Raw genomic sequence first — 20,483 nt, forward strand, 5'->3', positions numbered from 1 at the left:
TTTTAGCTTCTGATACTCGACCTATACATACTGCCAGTATAGTGAATGAATTTTGAGCCTTTGAGGCGTTTATACACACGACTTAACACAAACTTCCAAGGGAAAATCTGCGCAGCTCGAGTTTGAAAGCATGAGTGCATGACCAGTCGTATGCAAAAACACGCATCGAAGTTAATCGCTTGTTGGGTGAACCCAATGTTAGTTCTCCTATTGGCCAACATATCGTATGCAACGTCCAGTCCACTGCAAAATATATGAGTTTCATTTTCCTTTTTCAATTTAAGATATGCTATGGAGCTTTTATTTATGCTTCTACATTTTGCTGACTTTTCCTAAGCAGAAATGAGACCTATCTGGCTCCATAGTCTTTGTCTAGTGAATGAGCACTTCATTTCTCTCGGACCCACAGGAGGGAACCTTCGTGTCACGATCAGACAGTTACCTATCAGTAAGACATGATCCAAGACGGACCCTTGGCAGACAACTCAATTGATGGAGATGAGCATATGGGCGACCCATTAAACTTTACTACAGTTTTATGTCTGTGGGAGGGAGATTTCCAACTCCAATTCATGGATATCCGATCTTCTTTTTGCTCCATGTCAAAAACCAATTGGCATCGATTTATAAATATCAGGACAGTGAAAAAGTCCTTGCAGTCGCATCTCTCTAGCTAGCTAGCAGACCTCCCAAAGTTTCGAATATGGCAAATTAAACTCTCTTTCTTGCTCTATTTGATTCGACTACATACTAACGATTAGCTAGGGAGCCAATGGGGTCGCTTCTGTAACTGGCCATAACCAGCACCAAAAACCGTCTTTAGCAAAGGATTGGTTCGGAAGTTCGGAATAAGATCTGTTGCCTGTTTTCTTTAGTCCTTTTGACTTTCCAAGTTTAATTAGTTCTATGTTCATAAAAAAAAAGGTTTAATTAGTTCTATATTCAAAGTGTTTTTGCCCGGTACTTACTCTTATCAACAGTAGCTTAATTTCCTGCGCCTGAATCTATGAGAGAAGAAGAATCAGACTACTGTGCCGGTGAGTGCCCTCGATGTGATTTTGAACGTGAACACCCTATTCACTAGCAGTGTCCTTCACAAGATCTCATTCAACTTGGATCTATTGGAAATTTCGGGTGCTTAGATGCTAGTAAGTGGTGTGTGTTTATTGAATTGGTGGAGGCAATTGGAAAATATTTAGAGGATAGAATAAGTAGAAATATATTCTCTTCAAAAGACATCCACATGTATGCATTTACATGGGAATTACATACGCACACTCTAGTAATCTCTAGGATTATCTAGCATCTATGGCATTCTCTAGCGTCTATAGCATCTATGGCATTTAGCATTCTATAGCATATATGGCATAATCTATTGCAAGCAACGACACACGTATATATAGATATCCTACGGACGTGGAATGGATAAGATCTTAGTGGTGCGTTTAGTTTCAGAGTTAAAGTAACTTTGATTTTGATTGTGGAAAAAGACAAATGATTGTGGAAAAGGACAAATAATTGTGTAGTGTGTTGAGTTAAAGTTAACGTTAAAAAAATTTTACTTGTGAAATGTGTATTTTTATTGTATAATGTGTTAAGTTAAAGTTAAAGTTAAAATCAAAGTGATTTTAACTCCCAAAACAAACAGACCACTGTCTCATGCATGTTGACAATTAGCATGGCTCCAATTTAGATTTGTCTTCCTCCCTCTAAGATGACAACTACCAAGTTAGAATCAAATTAGATTTCTCTTCATTCCACTGGGATGACAACTTGGCATATCAAAGTTCAACTTGAAATTCTCTTTTCAATGGTGCTGTAAGGCTACTAGATTACACTATCTTAACAATGAAGTAATAATATCCTAATTGCAAATTACTTTTCAGCAGGATCCCTCTCCTTCCTCGGTTCATCCCCTGGTCTACAGGGACTGAGGCCGCCAAGAGGCTCGTAATGTGGTCATCTCCTTTTAACTTCTTCCTCCTCTAAACTGGTGGTTCAGGGCCTCATGATCCACCTCAACCTGATCATTCAGCACGTATGCGGACGACCCCGTGATTGCCAAGGTTGACGAGAGGTGCTGAGCCTCGGGCTGATCAGTCAGGGATAACGGGTTCATCTTTGGTTGCACATCTCTGATGGTTTTGTATAGTTCATGCGATTGAGTTAAGGTTGGGGTTGCTCTTGGCCTGTGGAAACAAACAACCCTACTGTTTCCGTCTTTTCCGTGTCGGTAATTTTCCTTGGTTTCGTGACTTATTCGCAAAACACTATCCATGGATATCTCGACCAACGCCGCCAGTCTCCAGCCCCAGCTTCCAATGGATCAGGAGGCATCATAGAAAGCAAAGAGTGTGTAAGAGACCTAGCTTTCACTGGAATGCATTTCACTATCGATCGAGTCTTGCACAGCTATACCTACTGAACTCTGTATTATTATTTTGATATGTATATAGGTACAAGCCGATACCTTTCCTTTTCCCTCCGAGACTTCGGAGAAGAAATTGAGAAGCTCGAAGATGCACACACTGGACAGAGAGCACTCATTCATCAAATTGATGAAAGGAGGAGGAGAAATGAAACATAAAAGGGATAACACTGGGGGCCATATTAAATTAATTAAACCTTTAGGGGTAAATTCGTGCCAATTGATACTTTAGGGGCAAATTGAAAATTTTGAGCTCTTCGCTTTCCTCTCAGAGTCACCGGGCGTCGTCCCCCACCCCGTCGTCCGTTTTGCTCCGTCGCTCTCACCTCAGCAGCTCAGCTCAGCTCAGCTCAACCCAGCCCGGCCATGCTTTAGCATACCTTTTCCCGCCATCCCTTTTTCAAAGGGAGAAGAAGAAGACGAGGAGATGTCGAGAGAGCAAAAGAGAGACGAACTTCCATTACAGCTCCAGGTAAAGCTTCCCTTGAATCCCGTCCTTTTCCTACCTATGGATCATTTCGCATTCTGAATCTCCTCTTCCTCCTCCTTTGGATAAACGATCGCAAGCAGCATTGCGATGGTGATTGCTTTCGGTCAATGTCTTAAGTAATTCGAGTTGGATCCGCTCCTACTGCAATGGTGATTGCTTTGGATCTACTCCTAGTGCATAAAACGCCTGCAATTCTCTTCCTTTTCTGATTTCTCATCTGATCTGATCGATTGTCATTGATATTGTTATTGTTGTTATACTACGCAATTAATCGAAAATCACATGGGGTTGGGGTTGCAATTGCAGTTGCAGGACAGGGAAGAGGACAGAGAAGCGGAGCTGGGATCTGAGGAACCTGAAACCCCCGTACCCCTCACCGTCACTTCCCGGGTAAACTCCCCTCCCCTTGCCGCCAAAACTCTGTCTTGGTGCTGTGCCCTCGTTCTTTTTTCTCTATTGTAATCGCATTTTCATCAATCTGCCTTGTCTGGTTTATTGCTGTCGTTGCTATTGCAGTTACTCTATATGTTGGGGGATATAACGGCAGGGTCGGCCTATAGATTCAATCAGTGGCTGGAGCTAGTCCGCAAGCGTAGCAGCACGCATTATCGTGCCTCTGGCTTCCCTCACCGCCCTCACCACCACCACCACCTCCATGATACTATGCCTTCCTCCTCATCCTCTCCTCCCTGGTACCACCACCACCTCCATGATACTATGGTCACCATGCTAGCTCACACATTACCTCTTTATAGTGGCACGCGCATATGATATGTTTACGAAACCTTGCAGTGAAGCAGTTCCAGCTGCTGACCCCAGAAGCAATAGTCTGCCCACTCCTGAGGAACAATGTCCCGATATTAGCCTGTGGGAGAGGTTGGGAAAAGCTGCCCCCTTGGATATTGAGTCCACTTCTTTCTCCTGGAACACGCTCTCTTCCCTTCACCACACTGAACACAGTACCAGCACCGAACATTCTGAGGATGAAATGAACAAAGCTCTAGAGGTGACTGTAAATTCTGGAGGTGTTGTTTTCTTTGCGCTCTTCAGCAGTCTCCCTGCAGTTGCTAGTGCTCTCCCAAGGGAAGCAGTAGCTGTCATAAAGATATCATCATCGAGGATGGCCACACAATCTGAACGCCTCGGCTATGAGTTTGCCAAGTGGCTTGGTGTCCGAACTCCACAGGTTGTATTCCGTCACTCCGTGCATGTAATGTCAATGAGAGGGATAAATCTTGTCTTCCATACTGCATGTCCTGCCTTCCAAATGATGCCTTCGACTGTGTTTTTGTTTTCCAAAGTTCTACCATGTGGCTTCTCCTTTCTTTGTGTTTCTGCATGCTGAGATACAGTGTGACAACATAGTAAGGGGTTTTTAGTTGGATTATTCCACCCGAATCCCTCCTCTGGCATGACGCTTTCTTGTCATTGGGATCAAATCATATTAGTGGAATAATGGGTACATCTGTGACATGTCGATTGAAAATTCCAAGGAAGGGCTGCCTTTGTTATCTATAAAATAGATATCATTGGTGAAAGTCTCGTAAAGATATTAAAACAACTTAAAGTATAATCATAAAGTGTCATACAACCAAAAAAGAAGTTCCTTCAGTATCACTTAGGCTTTCTAAAGTGAGTATGTTCTTCTTCTTTTCCCCCAATGTGTTTTTCCTTTGCTTCATTGTTGACAAATACTGTTCGGTAACTTGTAGGCTAGAGTGGTTCATAATTCTAGTGCAGAATGGCAGCAAATAAAAGAAGCTGCAGAGAAAGCAAGAGAGGCAGCTGTTGCGGAGGGAGATGAAATTGGTGAAATAACATGTACTGAACTTCTTGAAGCTCTCGAACTCAGTCGCTGCCTTCTTCTGATGAGGTGCAAGTACATCTATGCACAGGCCCTCTTATTAAAATGCTTATCCGTGTATATGCTCCCGCTTTGCATGTTTCTTTGATATGTTACGTGGCACCTTTTCTCATATTATGATTATTCACAGAAGGTTGCAGTGCTTTGTTACATCACCCATGGTGTATCTAACTGGCTTCATCGTGTGAGAACATGAAATGAGAGTGTAAGATGTGCATCCTTGGTTCCCAGTTCTGAGTTCTTGGCAGAAATTAAGGAAGCATGACATTTGACGATTTCTGTATGCTTGCTAGAATCATCAAGTGATCTTTTATTTCTGAGCCATCATCTCAACGAAGATACATATATATATATATTATATGTTTTATGTTATATATATACACACATATCTATGTATTGTGTTTTATATTTTATTTCTATTATCACCTGCAGTTACGTACATGGATCTCCATTATTGGAGAGCTCAGTGGCATTTGAGTCACGGGAAACTGCAGAGAAGACTGCTGCAGCTATTGGCAGGATCTTGATGTTGGACCTTGTCATCAGAAATGAAGATAGGCTACCTTGCCGTCAACTTCATTGGCGTGGCAATCCTGCCAATCTTTTGTTGGCTGAGAAGATGACCTCCGTTGGTGCTGATGCTCTGGAGGAGGCATTTGATTCTGCTATTCAGCGGTACAGACCGAGAGTTATTAGAGCTCTTCAAAAGGAAAGGAGGGCAACTTCAGTGGACAGTCGAATGAGCTCTCATAAGTCTGGATTGGTACAACAATCATCTGACCTCTCCGATATCATGGAGTCACCAAAATCTAGCAACTTAAGCCAACAAAGTGATATATCTAGTGAGTGTGCAACATCCGATATTCATATTGTGGCAATTGACACTGGCGTTCCACGTCGGCCTCCTGCAGGAAAACGTGCAAATGACCAAACAAATTATCCAAAAGTGGTTGAGTTGCTGCTGAACAGCGCCGAGTATTCAATGTACTTACTATATGAAATAACAGGTGGCAAGTTGGGTTCTCCTGCAGTGAATGACAATGAAAGTGCCGATGATATACAGGTAGCTGATATTACTTCTGTTGTCCATGAGTTTCGCAGCGGATTCCGAGCTGCTCTGAGAGACCTTCAAGGCTTCTATATATTTTTACTCACGCTTCACCAAAAATTGGACTCCCTATTGCGGTCATTTCTGAGCATTGTAAATAGAACATATGCTGGGGAATTTGAAAAGGAGGAACTTGGAGCTCCAGAGTCACCTTCACAGGTTATTATGGGTTCTTGCCCCTCAGCACAGAGTAAGGACCGCATTCCTAATGAGAACCAAGTAGATTTGATGGATTCAGAGTTACAAAGAACAGCTCCAAGATCATCCTCGGGGAATAAGGAAAGCTCAGACTCTGGTTCTCCTCTCTCGCGAGAAAATTGGCATGGAAAACGAAGTGGGGAGCAACTACGTAGCTTGCGCTTGACAACAAAGCTCCGCGATTTTCATAAGTTTGCAAAGGTTTGCACTTTGTATAATGTTTTAATATAGATTACCCATACCTCAGCCAATCTATGGTACCCAAAAGTACCAAGAAAGGCAAGTTTCCAACCACTGAAGGGTAACGGCATTAAAACTTCAGTCTGAACTCCAGCATCAATCTTCTTGCTTAGTTTATAATCCAAATTATATCTCAACGTATTCAGATTCTTCAGACTTGGATTTTCAGAGGTTGATGCATGTCTACTCTTCTCTGTGTTTGGTAACCCCAGAATCATTGATGTGAACGGGTTGATGCTTTTCAGATGCATAGCTATCATTTACAGCAATTGCAGCCATATAGTTATAGATGTCCGAGGGTGCCTTCCAACGTAATATAATGCCGTACCTTCTCATTCACTTCATTAGTATCTTCATACATTCTCCTAAATTACTTGGTTACTTGGTCCAAAAGCTTTGCCAAGTTTCTTAGTTTATATATCTTCTTCTAGCAGTCCTTTTCAATAGCAATAAAATGAGAAAAGGAAAAAGGACTTGTCATGGTCCAAAAGCCAAACAATCCAGTGAACGCATGTGGGTCCCGCATAAATTTAGTATTATATGTCTCCTTGCTAAAATCTTTCCTCAATGCACAGTAGCATGATATTGAAATCGTTATCCTCAGGTTGATGCTGAATCAAGTAAAGATTTGGAGCAGTGGAATGAGATGCTAAAAAATGAGGCCGTAACACTCTGTCATGAAAATAATTTCAATACAGGTTTCTTTGAGGGAAGTGATAACAACAGTGTCGTTGATGCGTATGAACTGAAGGTAATGCCTATCTTCTAGATTATCAATTTGTTTCCAGATAAAGTTCCTTTGAAGATATGTTTATCATCTTTTATGGTCTTAATTATAGGTTAGGCTTGAGCACATTCTTGAGAGGATAGCATTAATATCGGAAGCAGCAAACACAGAGAAGCCATCTTCAATTACAAATAGCCTGTTTATTGGTGGTGCACTGGCTGCGAGATCTGTTTTCACACTCCAAAATTTAGGCATAACTCACGTGTTGTGCCTATGCTCCAATGAAATTGGTCAATCGGATTCACAATATCCTGATCTTTTTAAGTACAAAAATTTTTCAGTGAGTGCTTCATTCTCTACGTAAATTTCTTTCTAATTTTGTTGCAGCTCACTGCCTTTATTATCCATCATTCTTCATATTATAATTAAGTTATCCTACTAATACCTGACCCCAAGCGGGAAAGAAGAGAGAACCTCTAAAATACTCTTAATTGTTGGAGTTATATGTTTTGTCTAGTCCATTTGATGAGTTTATTGTCTCTTGCTAATCTGGTATTCAGCATCAATGACTATCTTGTGTAACGTGCCTGTACTGTATATATCTCCTGTTCGTGGTCTGAACATCTTCATTGTGTTTCCCAGTCTGGTTCTTGTGACATAGACTGCTGACTGCCTGCTATAATTCTACAGATCAGCGATGATGAAGACACGAACATCGGCAGCGTCTTTGAGGAAGCATGTGATTTTATTGATTATGTCGAGCAGACTGGTGGGAAAGTTCTAGTTCATTGCTTTGAAGGCAAAAGCAGGAGTGCCACGCTGGTGATTGCATACTTGATGCTCCGGAAGTAAGTGACTGGGTAGAACGGAGAATCTCAATCAGTAGTCCTTGAACATTTCCATGTGATAAGAAATAGGAAGCTCTGAAGTGAATATATATGCGTAAGCAACCTTTGCCCTTTTTTGTTGTGATGCAGGAATTTTACTCTACTAGAAGCGTGGAATGCCCTCAAACGGGTGCACCGGCGGGCCCAGCCTAATGATGGGTTCGCAAGAATCCTTTTGGACCTTGACAAGAAGTTGCACGGGAAGGTCTCCATGGAATGGCATCAGCGGAAGCCATCAATGAAGGTTTGCCCCATATGTGGGAAGAACGCTGGGCTGAGCAGTAGCTCACTCAAGCTCCATTTGCAGAAAGCTCACAAGAAGCTATCGTCAGGCAGCGTGGACAGCGCAATGACCATGGAAATACAGAAGGCCTTGAACGCTCTCAAAATAAGCCGAAGTGGAAGCGTCAGCCCCACTCAGAGACGCGCGCTGATGGACACATGAGTAACTTATTCACCCCCACAGACAACCTTGAGAGCTAGGTAGCTTCTTCATGCAGTAAGTCGATTTGACAAATCAAACCTGGAGGGCCAGAGCTTAAAAAGGATCGATGGGTGGGAATGCTGTCCTGATGTTAGCTTTTGGGGGGAAAGAAGGAGAAATTATTGGCTAGTTGTAACATATTCATGGCATAAACCGCACCCGACGAATATGTGTAATAACAAGTCAAATCATGCCGCATTGAACAGCAGACACATTTGAAAGGGGGGGGGGGGGGGGGGCGATTAGAGTGTGGTCACTGCAGCTGACTGCCTGCGTGTTGTGAGTGCCCCATGGCTGGCTTAGTAGAGAGACTCACGTACGTACTCCTGAGCTTTTGCCCCAACAAACAAGCCAGAACCAAAAGGGAGGCAGCTGGCCTAACCCTCGCTTGAATTGCTCTTTCTCACTACACACATTTCGGCTCAGGGAGAGGCTTGGGAGCTCCGCTACTGCCATTGAGCACGGTCACATTTCCATTGGAGTCAACATCCACAATAACCGAGTCGCCCTCCTTGATCTCTCTCACCAGCATCTCCTCGGCCATGCTATCCTCCAATAGCCTCATTGTTGCTCTTCTGAACGGTCTTGCCCCGGATATCTCCGTCACTTGAAGCTCAATATACTTCCCTTCGACCTCTCGAGCACCACCTTCAGCATGATATCGGCAATTTCCTTAGCTTCCAGCTTTGTGATCTGCTGGAACACAATCATTTCATCCAATCTATTGAGGAGCTCCGGCCTAAAATACTGCTTCAATTCTTTCGTAACCAAACTCTTTATCAAGTCGGATTATTGCCTCTCATCTGACCCAGAGCAAAATGCTGCTAGTGCTTTTGCAAGTTCCTATTTCCCTACACCAGTGGGATCAGAAAAAGATGAAACTGGCAATGGGTTGATTGGGATTCTTGAGTCCAACACGAGCTCTACAGATAGCACGGCTAATGGCTTTGACCGCCTTGTCCTGTCCAATAACCCCTTTTTGTAGGATCTCTTCCACCTCGTGGAGACGATCCGACTCGTCATGACACCTTCTCAACAGAATGCCAGCCCAAAGAGGAGACACTGTGCTGTATGTTTATTTCTGTCACAACAGGACCAACAAAGGGAGCTTCTTAAAGGTGGAAGAGACACACAAGCGGGTTATTGGACATGATGAGGCGGTCAAAGCCATTAGCCATGCTATCCGTAGAGCTCGTGTTGGACTGAAGAATCCCAATCGACCCACTGCCAGTTTGATATTTTCTTGTCCCACTGGTGTAGGCAAATCGGAACTTGCAAAAGCACTAGTAGCATTCTACTTTGGGGTCTGATGAGGCAATGATCTGACTTGATATGAGTCATGATTCTGCAACTCCCCAGTCTGTGGTTCATGATCACGTACTAAGGGAGCTTCTTAAAGAGTAATGACTTGCTAAAATCAGAGGGAGGGAACGAGTTTCCATTGAAACAAAGAGTTGCCGACAAGTACATCCCTATAAACTAGAGACTTTCCTTCTCATTTTTTTGCCAAATTCATTTAGATTCAGCGTCCATTTTCAATTTTTGATGTCAGAACTGTGGCTTCTAAGTTCTAACTAACCATTTGTAGGGTTTTATTAAGTATCAATAATTTGTTAACTAAAGTGAAAATAAGAAGGAGAAATTTTACGGGAAAAGGTTCCACTCTTCTCTATTCTTAATCCTCACTATTGTCTAGATTTTCTTTGCAGAATCAATGAGAAGAAGATTCAAACTACCGTGCAGGTGACAGCGCTAGACGCGATTTTGAATGTGGACAACCTCTTCACCAGCTGCGTCTTCCTCAGGATCTCATTTAGTTCGAACTCCTCCCTCCACTCGTCCACCTATTATTTAGGGCCTGAGGTCACCAAGAGGCTCGTGATGTTCAAGGCCATCTCCTTTAGCTTCTTCCTCTGCTCCACGCTGGTGATTCAAGGCCTTAAGATCCACCTCAACCTGATCAACAGCAAGTATGCAGATGACCCATGATCGCTAAGGTGGAAAAGAGCGTGCTGAACCTCAGGTTGATCGGGTCAGGGATCAGGTCCGTCTTGGGTGGTGCTTGTCTGATGATTTCTATGGTTATGTGGTTGAATTAAGGTTGGGGCTGCTCTACTGTGGGACTGTGAACGAGTACTCCCTTCCCGCTGTTTCCATGTTGTACGCGTCAGTTTTCTTTGGTTTCATTACCTTCTTGTTCGACATTGTCCATGGATATCTCGGCTAACGCCAGCAGTCTCCATCCCCAGCTTCAATCGAGAATGTAGTTATCATTGGAATCAATGTATTGCAGGCTTTGATTGCCTGTATGTAGTTCAAATCAGAAATTTCTCTATCAAGTCGCCGTCTGTCACATTTATATTTAGTGAAATTTGCCATATTCAGTTATGTCGGTTTCTTTGTACGAACCAGTACGTGTCCTATTAGCACCACGAGATCAATTTTGCAGAGGAAGGACTTGGAAGATACATACACTGGACTGAGGCTACTACTTCAGCCTTAATCAAATTGAAAGCAGAAAGGAGAAAAATGAAACATATAAAGGGATATCGTAAGGGGCTATTTGAAAATCAATTAAAAGTTTAAGAGCAAATTAAAATCATTTGGTACATCAGGGGGCAAGTTGAAATTTCCGGTTCTTGACTCGCGATGTAGACTTGACTTCCTCTGACCGGAGAAGTCCTGCTCGCCGCCATGGCATTAACAATTCAAGCTGCCAAATGAGCGGCGAAAATCATTTGGCCGATTTCAATTTCCGGCGCTTCGAATCCAATCCCGCTGCTGTGAGGAAATCGCTTCGGGAGGATGAATCGGAGACTTCGACTCTGAGTGAGTTTTCCCGATTCCCTATTCCCTTTGAATTCGCCATTTTTTTTCTGCTCTAAATCTTCCATTTCAAGGTGTCTTAGAGGCCGGAAGGTTGCATGACGGCCGAAGATTTTTCGGCTTCTTCTTGCTTCTTCGCCTTCACCAATGCGGATTGAGCAATTGAAATGGGCGTCCCGTACTCTGAGTTAGAGATTTTGTCTTTCGGGAGCAGGGCGATTTAAGTGAAGATTTGCCCTAGCTTAGCATGGAATTACACGACTGAAGTATAATGGGCAGCTGTTTCCGGTCTCATAATTTGGATTATTAATGGGATTTAAAGCGGTAATTCGTGGTTTTGGTTCGAGGATTAGTTGTTTATCAATTCTGCGGTTCACGGTATCGGTTGATTGGATAAGTTTCTTGCTTGTGATGACTGTGGGGGATCTTTGTTATCTGATGGATCGATATTTAGATGTTCGGTGTTGAAGTTTTAGGCAATCCCAGGATCAATTTGGTTTATAGATTCACCATGTGCTGTGTTAGCTGTTTGTCTAATGGATCAGTCGATGATGGGCATTTCGTGATTGAGCTGATTGTTGTTAGACTAAAGCGTGTTAGTATATGGATTGTGAATCCAGAGTCTATATATCGTCTTATTCATGTGTTGCTTAGCATCTGTGCTATGGAGAGATTACTGAAAAATCGGGAGAGCCTGCTGCTTGTCGTTCTTTGTATGTGCTGATCTGATATTTTGTGTGGCAGTGGAGGTGGATGGGGAGCTGATGGAAGCCCCTGCTAAAGAGCAGAAAGTCGAACCAGATGAAGAAACAGCTTTGGAACCTTACGTTGGAATGGAATTTGATTCAGAAGATGCTGCCCGAGAGTTCTACCTAGAGTATGCGAAGCGCACAGGATTCGTTGTCCGTGTCATGCAACGCCGCCGATCTGGCCTCGACGGTAGAACTCTAGCCCGTCGGTTTGGATGCAACAAGCAAGGTTTCTCGCTGAATCAAAGGGGAGCTAATGGATCCGAGAAGAAGCCTCGGCCCAGCGCACGGGAAGGCTGTAATGCTACGATTCTGGTGAAGATGGAGAGGTCTGGGAAGTGGGTCGTCACAAGATTCGTCAAAGATCATAACCATCCTTTGGCTGCCGCAACAAATGGATTCGGCATGACGGTGAGTTTAAATCGCACCTGGTCTAAATTTGCCATGTAAAGGATTTGAATTTGCTGCTCTTATGCGGTTATTTTATGTTTGGAATGTTGCAGGGGGACAAGGATAAGAGAATCGAAGAGCTAAGATCAGAGATCGAGCACCAGGACCGATTATGTGAGGGTTATAGAGAACAGTTGCTTAGTTTCCTGAACAATGTAGAGCAACAAAATGAGGAACTATCTTTGAAAGTTCTAGTTGTTGTCGAGAATATAAGGAAACTTGAATCGGAAATGCTGATGCATTCCCGCCACAGGTAGCTCCGTACCATTCAATTGATATGCCATTTTTGCATAAAATGTGCGAATCTCAATTATCTGTCCAATGATAGCTCCCAATTAATCATTCACATTTTCAGTAAGTCCCTAGCAATAGTTTTAATAAGCTAGCTGTGCAGTAAGTCTTTGGAAAGCGTTCGAGCTGTGCAGTAAGTTTTTGGAAAGCGTGTCAAACTACATCTATCGAGCTGAACTCGACTCGGAGAGATCTTGCATCTTCGGGGGCTAGATTGACCCCGACTGGGCCTGTCCTGGCTGTGACTAGCCAACACACAATACCATGAGCCTCGCGAAGTCGATGCCTGATATCGTCTCCCGTCTATTGTTTTAGTTCCATCCAACACAACTTTCCAGTTGGTCATATGGGCTTCCAGCAATACAAATGACCGTCGAGCCTAATTCAGCTTTCCAGGACGATGCACAGTAGCAGTTGCGACGTTCACGGCCAAGGGGTTGTTTTCTTGACATAACGTGCATAACATAAAAGTGCAAAGTAGTCATGACATTCAGTCAGGAGTCGAGTGACCCGAGCGGCGATAATAAGCAATGAATTGCTTTAGGCACCAGTTTTGGAACTACAGATTAGTCGATTGAGACGAATGAAAAATTTTACGTCGAACGAACTATACAGTAAGATAATGACAATGGGGATACATGCCATAATTGCACATCATTGCTACGGAAAAATGCACAACCCTCCTTATGCCGTAGTTGTATTGTGAAGGGACTACCGAATAACAACGGGTGTTAAACCTCTTTTCGGATATGGGATTGATGTGATCCGAAGTCGGGCATGGGAGCCGAAACCCGAAACCAAGCTTTAATGAAGGGGAAAAAAAAATTATCACTTCGGACGCAACGCAAATGAAGCAACCTCCACGATCTCTTGGTGTTTGATTATTCGTTTTCATTATCTGTATGTAATTATATATAAATAAATATTTTAAAAAAAATTAAACTAATTTCGATGATAGAAAATAATACTTTCGAGAAGGTGACATTTTCAAGTTTGATGCGCCAAATGCTTTATGAACAAGACATGGAAAGTTATTTTTGTTTCCATAATCATTTCATTCAATATAACTTTTTGACAACCTAATAATAACTCATATTCATAATCTTACTCATATAAAATTTATAAGAGAAAATAACACCATGTATCATAATCTTTACAGATTATCTTAACTTTATTTTAGAGTCGATTTTTTTCCTAAAATATCATAACATTAATAGTTTGGTATCAAATTTATCTCGTTGTAAATGCTCCGTCCATTTTTTAAGAAAATATTGACGTGGCGCGTTAATTGCTTAACGACGCTGGTATGAAGAGCGTGTGAGTCCCAATATAAAAAAAAATTACACAATATATCCAAACATTTAAATATTTTCTCAATTTTATCCTGATCTTTTTATTTTTCTCAATTTTATTCCAATCTTTTCATAATTTCTCAAATTTATCCCAACTTGTTGGGATAATATTGAAAAAGTATTAAAAGGTTATGATAAAATTGAGAAGTAACAAAAAGGTTATGAAGCATAGTGTAATTTTTTTCCTCATATCAAAACCTACACACTCTCCACGTCAACGTCGTCATCGCGTCACGTCAGCATTTCCGTAAAAAATGAATAGGACTTTTACGGCGGGATATATTTAAAACTAAATATATAATTTTTTTCAATTATAAATTTTAAGATATATGGCGTAATTTTTTCAATTTATAATGCCCATTATGTTTATTTGATCAAATATATAATTTTGAATAAATATTTTCTTTAATATCTATCTATCTATCTATAAGATATATTATTTGTAAGTCGTATGTGTCAACTATTTACTTTCGGCCATGGAAAAATTGACAGATGCATCATCAAGTAGTACCTGAGCTCATAGCTGAAATTTCTGGTACCGGGACTGTCTCTGCCGTACGTCTCCGCTCTCGTAGCCTGGATGCAATAAAGTTCCTTCCTCGAGTGAGTTTCTGAGCCCTAATCCCTTCGAATTTCAGTACCCTGATGCTCTGATTCTCCCATTTTAGCTCGTCTCGAGGACTGCAAATTTCCTCCTAATCTTCTTCTTTCTTTGCTCTAGCTGAATGCGGAATCCAAGTGCTTGTCGTTTGATTGGCCGTCGCTTGTTTCGGGTTAGCAAAATTTGTGATTTTTGCCTTCCGGGTTGGGTTCATCTTGTTTGGGGATTACTGAGTTTGATGATCTTCGAAATCGATTGCTGTAGAGTCGTAAGCTAGTCAATAAGCTCGAAAAATGATCCCTTTTTCGGTTATTGTAATGCGCCGTGATCGGTCGTGGTGGCAGTGGATTTGAACGAAGAAGCCATGGAGACCGTTGCTGAAGAGCAGAAGATCGAACCGGGAGAAGGCGACGTTTGGGAGCCTTGTGTTGGCATGGTATTTGAATCGGAAGATGCCGCCCGGAAATTTTATACGGAATATGCGAGGCGGGCGGGCTTCGCTGTTCGAGTCCTGGACCGACAGAGATCGAGCACTGACGGTAGAACTCTTTCACTTCGGCTGGGGTGCAACAAGGAAGGTTTCAAACGACCTGGTCGTAGGGGCAGTGACGGAGTAGAGAACAAGAAGAGGAACCGAGGGGCCAGCTTCCGGGAAGGTTGCAATGCTGCTATTCTCGTGAAGAGGGAAAGGGCCGAGAAGAGGGGAGTCGAGATGTGGATGGTTGCGAGATTCGTGAAGGAACACTATCATCCTTTGCTCGCCTCCACAAACGGATTTAGCACGACGCCTGTGGTGAGTTTTGTTTCAATGCCCTTGATATCGGTTTCGTCCTGCCTTTTGCTGGATTTCGGTAATTGTCTTTCTGCTGCTTTCATTTTGCGTAACTCGTAGTATCGTGGTCAGTGCATCTTTTATTTCACCCATATTCTACAACACTTTTACAATCATTATCAAATTTATACTTAGGAGAGACACTAGTGATGTGGGTGATGGGATCCTTTTCCCTCGCAAATTATCAACATAAAAATAGACAAAAAAACTTAGGCGGGTTTCGCAAATGGTTTCTGGAACAGCTTTCGGATGTTAGAGGCCAAAAAACACATTGATAAGTTGCTAGGTGCTGATCTTGAAACAGTTCCTGAAAAATCGCTATGGAATTTTTGTTTCGGGTTCTGAAGTACTTTGGAAACACATTTCCAGATGCTTTGTGATGAAAAACAGTTGAAATAGATTATTCTGAAAGATGTCGAAAATAAGTTTTAGAGAACAAAGAGTATTAGAAGAACTCTCTGTTTCCGATTCTGTTCTACTGCATTGGTCTATGACTTCTCCATTGTTTTGCAGGGTGACAAAGATAAGAAAATCGAAGAGCTCAAGTCGGAGATAGAGCGCCAAAACCAACTATGCGAGGCTTACCGGCAAAAGTTACTTAGATTCGCAAGTGGTGTAGAGCAGCAAAACGGTGAACTCTCTTTGAAGGTTCAAATCATTGTAGAGAAAATAAGGAAATTTGAATCAGAAACTCAACGCTGCAAATAACGTGCGTTCTTAACCATACAATCAATCGAGTTTTATATCGAAAATGCTTCGAAATGAAACTCTTGAAGGGAGGAATTGTGACAAATGACCCTTTTCAGTTTCAGCAAATATGAGAAACTATCAAAAGGCTATTAGAGAGAGGGAGGAAGAGAGAAGCTCCCTTTCTCTGCGAAACGGGCAAAAGACCGTTACAAAGGGAACCCCAAACTCTCTCAATTCTCAAAATGCCCCATCTTCGACATCATCATCATGTCGTTCCTCCATTTCCCAATGTATGTATAAACCCTATCAATGATTAATTACATTGACCCTATACATGTAATCATCATCATCATCATCATCATCATATCCATATGTCATTATCAGCATGATGCATGATGCATAATGCATCATCATCAACTTGATCCTAAAGCAGCAAACCCTCCCCCCTTCATCATCTGCTTGAACTCCCTGAAGTTCACCATCCCGTCGCCGTCGACGTCGACCTTCTTTATCATCTTCTTGCAGTCCTCGATGGTCCTCCCTTGCTTCAGCCCAAGTGAGGCAAGGACCGACCGCAGCTCCTCCACGGTGATGAAACCGTCGCCGTTCTGGTCGAACACGTTGAAGGCCTCCCTCATGTCCTCCTCCTCATCCCGCTCATCCATTATCGTCTGGTACAGTGCCCCAAACTCGTCTATGTCAACGTACCCGTCCTTGTTCACATCGATCTTCTCAATCATCTGCGCCAGGTCCTTGTCGGGGATATGGATCCCGAGGTTTTGCAACGAGTCGCTCAGCTCCTTCCTTGTGATCCGCCCGTCCCCATTCCTATCGAACATCTGAAACACCCGCCGCAACTCGGCCGGATCCATATCCACAAACAACAATCACAAGTCTCCTCGGACGATGTGATATCCTTTTCCCTGCTTTTTGCCTTGGGAGGAACTTAACCGAACGAAGCGGACGATCTTTGAAGTCGATTCGGGGGAGAAGAAGAGGAGAAATTCTTCCTTTCTTTCTTCTATTTTGTGATTCTTCTCGTGTTGTTCTTTGAAATGCGGATGAGAGGAATTAGAAAGGAGGAATTGGATGGTGGGAAAGAAGGAATTTTCAAGTTTAATAGTTGAGGAGTGGGAAGCGGATGATAGCCCACCAAATACGGTTCGTTTAATGGCTTAAGATAGCCAACAACAACGTTGTTGATTGTTTCTCTTTTCTTTTTTCTTTTTTTTTTTTGGCTCTTTTCTAGTCCCTTGTTTATATTTAGAGGAGGAATAGGTTTTTTTAAGTTACCATTTAGTCGGAGGCTAGAGCTTGCATTTATCTTGTTAATTTGTTAATCTCGGGTTCTTCGATTTATAATCACGCAACTGGAGTTTAGAGCTTGTCTCTCTCACCGGAGTTTGGACTATCCTCGAGTCGACTGGCATATCATGGATCTTGACATGGGTTCTTTGTATTAGATGATCGTATGGATTCTAGCTTCAGTACTAATTTTATGCTGAGAGATTGGAATTTTATCATCAGTTGCTTGCTTCCCACGTTGTTTTTTCTGCTCATATTGTTTCGGCTATGAAGGGGATGGACAAGAAAGTCTTCCGATACGGTGTCGATATATATTCATAAGATTTACGGGGCTAGAAAATGGGGACAGAGGATTTAAGCCCTTGAAGAAGTCCATTCTGGAAAGGATCGCCCACCCTCGAAAATTTAATCCACAGACCCTATCGCCAACGGCCATCCAATCTCGACATAAAAATTTGATTTTAGTTCAACAGCATAGTTCAAGCTCCAGGAACAAACCACACACTGAATACTGATGGACATCTCAAGAACAAGATTTGCCTTTAATAAATGCAAATCAGAAACACGACCAAAACATCAGTTCAGAACTGCACGCGGTTATGCAATGAAGCACTCTACCAGCTTCTTATTGTTGCGCGATTATCATACTAATAGAAAGGACCATTCACTGGGTATTAAAACACAGTTCTCAAGACCAAGCAAAGAATCCAAATGAAATATTCACCAGAAATCGTCCCTATGGATTCATCATGCAATATCATAAAATGGAAATTCGATCAGTCAGAAGAATATCACTAATGGATTCACTAAAATGGTTTGCAGAAGCTTAACACAATAATACATTTATCATCAGTCTATATTCGCTACTCTAAGGACAAACTACATAGACAAACTTAAGGAAGTTCGTATTACTTAAATGATTACCTAACTATTACATAAGAACGGGCTTTACAATCTCCTTTGTCAACCTGGACGGCAAGAAGAGCTTCTAGCACAAAGTTTATCAAATAATAAGTTCAAAGCAGAAAATTATTATCTTTCTGTCATAAATTTGCACACAAGAAACCAATTTGAAGTGAAAGAAGATGCATTGAGGTGCACAATTCCCCGATGTTCCGATGGAGGGACGCAGAGGGACAGTGTTGTTCCTCCTAATTGGGACATTGAAATGGGGAAAGTTGAAAGACAAATCCCTTTATCTCCAATTGAAGCCAACATAATCCCAACTTGAATTGAAGGATTAGAGGAATTGCAACTCTCACTCCGAACCCTCCCCCCAAACCCTCCCTCCCAACAAAGCCTTTATATAACAATATAAGCACGATATCATCAAACTTCATAGTAGTTTAAGAACATCGAAGAATGGCACACGACAAACTGATATTTCCTGCGCAGTTTTGGATCTTGTGATAACTCAAAGAACTGCATTCTACATGAATAAAAGCAGCTGACATTATTTGTCTATAAAAATTATGGCATTCGAGAAGGGTTCAACAATCCTGACTCTACAAGGCTCGACCCAAAGCATTTTTGAACTTGAATAAATCCCATTGCCCCAGCAATTTCTCGGCGTAATCTAAGAGCAGCATTACGCATATAAAGCACAAAGCATTCACATTCCAATCATTCATCAATTTTGAGTTCGATTGCAGTGGAAACATGTAAGAAATGTAGGACGACTCCGATCAATCAACAGTCGAAAAGTGCTTAATTGAGCCAAAATTTAGATATAGCAGTGTTTAGATTCATCAACAACCTTCTGACAACACCACCGTCCCAATCACGAAGCAACAGGAAATGCAACAGAATCCAATTCAGGGCAGGAAAAGATGTGCGATTTATTTCTGCTAAAGAGCATGAAAGTCACTCAGAATTACTACCAGGTCTCACAGGAGGAACCCTAATTTACGGGATATCCCAAGGCTTGGGTTCAGGGACGGCGACGACCATACCTTGGAGGTCGGGGGTGAGGACGACCTGGCAACCTAGCCGGGAGTGCTTGTTCAGGACCCTAGCCCTGGAGTTGCGCTTGAGGACGTACTCCTCGTCATAGGACCTCGGGGGCAGCCTATTGAACCATTCCTGGGCGATGTTGACCTCACACTCGGCGGAGCAGGCTTCGATCTCCTCGAGGCGGTGGGAGGCGGGGTCGATGAGGCCGCAGTTGGTGAGGGCCTTGAGGAGAGTCTGGCCGGAGAGGCCGATGACCTCGCGCTTCTTCCCGTCGAGGTCGATCGCGAAGAGCTTGACGACGCGATCGGAGACCTTCTTGGAGCCACCGGAGGGGGTGGGGGAGGAGAGGGTGGTGGATGAACGGAGGAGGATGGCCCGGGAAGGGAGACGGTGGATCTGCGACGACAGCCTCTGTAGGGTTGAGATGGCCATTGGACTCGGATCTCCTGTGAGAACTGAGGAGGACGGTGAATCGACAATGAATATCAGCTCGAGCTGCAGCCTTCCAAGCCAAACGGCATCGTTTACTTCTTGTGTTTTTACCAAAAGAAAAGGAGTAAATAGGCAATTTGGTCACTGTACATCAATTACATCAATTTGGTAATTACATCAATTGTGTCCTTTTTTACACAAAATATATAAAGAGCTTCTTTTGGTACATTAATCATATCCTTCCATTATCATGATATTAGATATGACGTTAACTTTTGAGCATGTCACATAGTTTAGGTCTTTTTTAAAAAAAATTCCTATATTCTTGTCTGATAGAAACAAAAATTAAGAAAAATGAAAACGAGGCTTTAGAAAGACGACAAAATGGCGTTATTTAGAGGAATTGACCCAAAACGACGTCGTTTTATCGTTTTAAAAAGAGTTGAACTGACGTCGTATTGAGTCTACCACTCAAAATGACGTCGTTTCGTCGTCTTTTAAAAAAAACTGAAGGTAGCCCCCACCGGAGCTTGCCCTTGTTCCCTTTATTTTTTAAAATAGAGGGAAAATAGTAGG

At 42.5% G+C, this 20,483-nt stretch overlaps 5 protein-coding genes and 1 pseudogene across 7 annotated transcripts; 3 read left to right on the forward strand and 3 right to left on the reverse strand.

Moving 5' to 3' along the window:
• The first annotated feature begins 2,675 nt into the window (after nucleotides 1–2,675).
• Nucleotides 2,676–8,634, forward strand: LOC116213533 (dual specificity protein phosphatase PHS1). 3 transcript variants are annotated; one of them, XM_031548521.1, is made up of 11 exons: nucleotides 2,700–2,900; nucleotides 2,999–3,067; nucleotides 3,225–3,308; nucleotides 3,435–3,610; nucleotides 3,711–4,104; nucleotides 4,631–4,791; nucleotides 5,215–6,289; nucleotides 6,933–7,079; nucleotides 7,168–7,395; nucleotides 7,746–7,903; nucleotides 8,033–8,634. In XM_031548521.1, exons 2-11 carry the CDS (start codon nucleotides 3,065–3,067, stop codon nucleotides 8,385–8,387), a joined length of 2,781 nt encoding a protein of 926 aa, XP_031404381.1. In that variant the 5' UTR covers nucleotides 2,700–2,900; nucleotides 2,999–3,064; the 3' UTR covers nucleotides 8,388–8,634. The 3 variants fall into 3 exon arrangements, with proteins under 3 accessions (XP_031404383.1, XP_031404382.1, XP_031404381.1); XM_031548523.1 differs by lacking the exon at nucleotides 2,999–3,067 and having other exon boundaries at nucleotides 2,676–2,900; XM_031548522.1 differs by lacking the exons at nucleotides 2,999–3,067; nucleotides 7,168–7,395 and having other exon boundaries at nucleotides 2,699–2,900.
• A 163-nt stretch (nucleotides 8,635–8,797) lies between these two features.
• Nucleotides 8,798–9,215, reverse strand: LOC116213535 (annotated as a pseudogene).
• A 1,882-nt stretch (nucleotides 9,216–11,097) lies between these two features.
• Nucleotides 11,098–12,773, forward strand: LOC116213534 (protein FAR1-RELATED SEQUENCE 12-like). The gene is made up of 3 exons (XM_031548525.1): nucleotides 11,098–11,255; nucleotides 11,997–12,412; nucleotides 12,505–12,773. The coding sequence occupies exons 1-3, from the start codon at nucleotides 11,147–11,149 to the stop codon at nucleotides 12,706–12,708; spliced, it is 729 nt and encodes a 242-aa protein (XP_031404385.1). The 5' UTR covers nucleotides 11,098–11,146; the 3' UTR covers nucleotides 12,709–12,773.
• Nucleotides 12,774–14,544: 1,771 nt separating this feature from the next.
• Nucleotides 14,545–16,320, forward strand: LOC116215051 (protein FAR1-RELATED SEQUENCE 5-like). Its single transcript, XM_031550613.1, has 4 exons — nucleotides 14,545–14,697; nucleotides 14,816–14,867; nucleotides 15,040–15,488; nucleotides 16,041–16,320. Exons 1-4 carry the CDS (start codon nucleotides 14,587–14,589, stop codon nucleotides 16,233–16,235), a joined length of 807 nt encoding a protein of 268 aa, XP_031406473.1. The 5' UTR covers nucleotides 14,545–14,586; the 3' UTR covers nucleotides 16,236–16,320.
• Nucleotides 16,321–16,457: 137 nt separating this feature from the next.
• Nucleotides 16,458–18,818, reverse strand: LOC116215053 (calmodulin-like protein 3). The gene has a single exon (XM_031550616.1). It carries the CDS (start codon nucleotides 17,087–17,089, stop codon nucleotides 16,631–16,633), a length of 459 nt encoding a protein of 152 aa, XP_031406476.1. The 5' UTR covers nucleotides 17,090–18,818; the 3' UTR covers nucleotides 16,458–16,630.
• Nucleotides 18,819–19,226: 408 nt separating this feature from the next.
• LOC116215052 (ferredoxin-2, mitochondrial) lies at nucleotides 19,227–19,965 on the reverse strand. Its single transcript, XM_031550614.1, has one exon. The coding sequence runs from the start codon at nucleotides 19,905–19,907 to the stop codon at nucleotides 19,428–19,430; it is 480 nt and encodes a 159-aa protein (XP_031406474.1). The 5' UTR covers nucleotides 19,908–19,965; the 3' UTR covers nucleotides 19,227–19,427.
• Between the last annotated feature and the right edge of the window lie 518 nt (nucleotides 19,966–20,483).

The sequence above is a fragment of the Punica granatum genome, chromosome 7 (genome assembly GCF_007655135.1).
Source record: "Punica granatum isolate Tunisia-2019 chromosome 7, ASM765513v2, whole genome shotgun sequence".
NCBI lineage: Eukaryota > Viridiplantae > Streptophyta > Magnoliopsida > Myrtales > Lythraceae > Punica > Punica granatum.